This window comes from Eucalyptus grandis, chromosome 11, assembly GCF_016545825.1.
Source record: "Eucalyptus grandis isolate ANBG69807.140 chromosome 11, ASM1654582v1, whole genome shotgun sequence".
Lineage (NCBI taxonomy): Eukaryota > Viridiplantae > Streptophyta > Magnoliopsida > Myrtales > Myrtaceae > Eucalyptus > Eucalyptus grandis.
In genome coordinates this window covers 17,739,104-17,741,990 of record NC_052622.1, presented here as the reverse complement: position 1 = coordinate 17,741,990, position 2,887 = coordinate 17,739,104, and the positions used below count along the sequence as shown (strand labels likewise).

At 45.0% G+C, this 2,887-nt stretch overlaps 1 protein-coding gene across 1 annotated transcript; it reads left to right on the top strand.

The window, feature by feature from the left end:
- Window positions 1-784: 784 nt before the first annotated feature.
- On the top strand, window positions 785-2,651 carry LOC104416317 (29 kDa ribonucleoprotein A, chloroplastic). Its single transcript, XM_010027724.3, has 4 exons — window positions 785-1,255; window positions 1,378-1,476; window positions 1,813-2,100; window positions 2,201-2,651. The coding sequence occupies exons 1-4, from the start codon at window positions 854-856 to the stop codon at window positions 2,333-2,335; spliced, it is 924 nt and encodes a 307-aa protein (XP_010026026.1). The 5' UTR covers window positions 785-853; the 3' UTR covers window positions 2,336-2,651.
- The last annotated feature ends 236 nt before the right edge of the window (window positions 2,652-2,887 follow it).

Genomic DNA, 2,887 nt, shown 5'->3' with positions numbered 1-2,887 from the left:
CCGACACCTCAGATTAGGTCCACAAAGGTCAAGCTTGAGACCCTACTCGAATCCCTTGCATCGTATGACTATTGAGGTCGAGCTTAAGTCCACAGAGGTTGAGCTCGAGATCTTAATGCTTATGCTTAGATCTCTCCTACTCAAACCTAGGTCCATCAAGGCTGAGGCTATGGACCCTAGTGATTATGCCTGAGTTCATTGAGGTTGAACTTAGGACCACAATGCCCATGCTTACTTGTCAATACACAAGACTAGGTGCTTAGTGCCACTACGGGCCCTAAGATCACGTTGCTTGCGCCCTAGTCTATTAAGGTTGGGCCCAAGACTCTAATGCCAACCCCCAGGTCCCTAGCACTTGGGCCCATGTCCATTAAGGCCAAGCTAAGAACTCAAGCAAGAGCACCAATGTTCAGGGCTGGACCCATGACCGGTGCCCATGCTCTTGCTTGGGACCCAAGTTCCCATGCCCAAGTCGTGGTCCGTTAAAGCTGGACTTGGGATCTTAATGTATATACCCAGTTCTTCAACTGACTCAAATAATATATATATCTATTTATAAAAACCAAATTATATTTTTTTTTTCATAAAATGAAAAACATCTTTTAGTTCTTTTTCAAAGTTTGGTTAAATACCGAAATATATTGTAATTTTCCTTTAAAAATAATTTTATGTAAAACATTTCCCACAAAACAAACAGGATCTCAAATAAAACCTAAGTTCAGGGCAAACGGCGTCGTCTTAGGGGCTTAAACCATCGTCTTCTTCAATCGAGATAATTCCCTCTCCCCTTATCCGAAGCGATGTTTCCGTTTCCTGGGCAGTTCGCGAGTCGCGACCACCTTCAACACCACCGATGGCTTCTCTGCTTCGCCACCCTCAATGCTTTCCCTCGACCTCGCCGTTCTCCGGCGACGCCTTCTCTTCCGCTCCTGCCCACCCATCACGCTCTCCAGCCTTCCTGTCTCTTCCCCTGCCGAAATCCCCAGCCTCCTCTCCTCTCCGCCGCTCTCTCGAGTCCAAGTCGAGACGGCCGTCGCTCCTTTTCCGCCTCTCTTGCGCTCCTTCGGCGACCTCGACTCTGTCCGTCGAAACGCAGTCGTCCGCAGATGACGACGGTGGCGCCCGAGTAGAAAAAGAAGAGGAGGAAGCGGAGTTCTCGAAGACCAGATTGATTGCCCAGAACGTCCCCTGGACTTGTACTGCCGAGGACGTTCGGTCGTTGTTCGAGAAGCACGGGACGGTCGTGGAAGTCGAGGTTTGTGCTCCGTTGCTTCTCGTTGTTTGTCTGGTCGCGTGGATGGATGGATTTCGCTTTTTCTTGGAATGAGGAATTCGTCGGGTGATGATGGGTTGTGCATTTCGTTATTTCCGTTTCAGCTTTCGATGCATAACAAGATGAGGAACAGGGGTCTAGCTTTTGTGGAGATGGGTTCAGCTGAGGAGGCTCTCAATGCCCTCAACAGTCTCGAATCGTCCGTAAGCATGTTTCTCTCTCTTGTTCATGTACCTTTTGTAGTGATTGGGTGTTGAATTTTCCTTCTTTGGTAATGGTTTTGTTGCCTGATGTTTTATGGTAGTGTAAGAGTAATCTGAAGTTACTTGACTACTGACCGAGGGGAAGTCAAACCTATATGCAGTGTCAATGTGATTCATTCGTGTATATCTGGCTTTTCAGTTCCTTATTGCCATTGAGTTACACGCTTGAACCCCCATAAGATGAAATCAGGTGGTGCAAGATGTGTTTCAAGTGTATCGTCATGGAAATGTTTTATCCTGGGCTAAAATTTTAGTTCTTTTATGAATATTTTGCAGGAATTCGAGGGTAGAGTGTTGAAAGTCAACTATGCGAAACTGCGAAAGAAGAAATCGCCCCCTCCTGCGCAACCCAGACCAATTGCAACATTCAACTTGTTCATAGCTAACCTGTCGTATGAGGCTAGAGCGAAAGACCTGAGGGAGTTCTTCGACGCTGGGAGTGGTAAGGTTGCCTCTGCGGAAGTTATATTTCATGACAATCCAAGAAGGTCTTCTGGATATGGATTTGTTTCCTTCAAATCCAAGAAAGAGGCTGAGGCAGCCTTGACAACCTTTGAGGGGAAGGTGAGCAGTTTGTTGATACACACTTAATTCATCATCTGCTGATCTGTACTTGGAGTGTAAGCATCATATTGTAACATGTATTTTGGCCGAATTGCTTCAGGATTTCATGGGGAGACCGTTAAGAGTGGCACGAAGTAAGCAATTTCTGAAGCTACAAAATAAAGAAAGCTTGCAGTCCAATGATGCATCAGAAGAGTTGATACCTGATGCTGAGCAGGTGGATGAAGCTGAGTAGAATCAAAATTGGAAACACAGAGACACTTCCTGTTTTTGGTTATAGTCAGTGAGATCTCTTAAACACAGGCACTCAGTTTTCATTTATCAAGCTGTCTTTTTTTCGGTGGTATCTGTAACTTTGTAATGTGCGCTTTTGGCATAACATTGGAAACTATTGCCCAAGCTGAATGAAGCAGTTATAGCGGATGGTGTAATCCTTCATCTGTATCACCATTGAGTGAGAGCATGTATATACATATGTAACTTTGCATTTCATACAACTAACACCTCAGTAAAAGATGAATGCGTATGGAGAGTGTGCTTTCTCTGGCCAATTAGTCATTGTCTGTACAGATTTCTATGCTTGAACCGCGCCCAGAGCTTATTACCTCTGTTTAGGATCTGCATGGTTTATGTACTAGATATCGAGTAAGTATTCAGTGATTGATTCTTTCCCCACTTATGAGCTTTGTGTGAAAGGGATTGTTAGAAGTGAACAGGGAAGTTACATTTAGGTCATGAATATCCTGATCAAGGAGCTTTGGTTACTTTTCTCCTCATGGGTGATTGG

Bases quoted from the DNA above. Each gene is read 5' to 3' on its own strand.
- LOC104416317 (XM_010027724.3), top strand. From the start codon at position 854: ATGGCTTCTCTGCTTCGCCACCCTCAATGCTTTCCCTCGACCTCGCCG. The intron at 1,256-1,377 runs GTTTGTGCTCCG...TTTCCGTTTCAG, and splicing joins GGACGGTCGTGGAAGTCGAG to CTTTCGATGCATAACAAGAT. The intron at 2,101-2,200 runs GTGAGCAGTTTG...GAATTGCTTCAG, and splicing joins TGACAACCTTTGAGGGGAAG to GATTTCATGGGGAGACCGTT.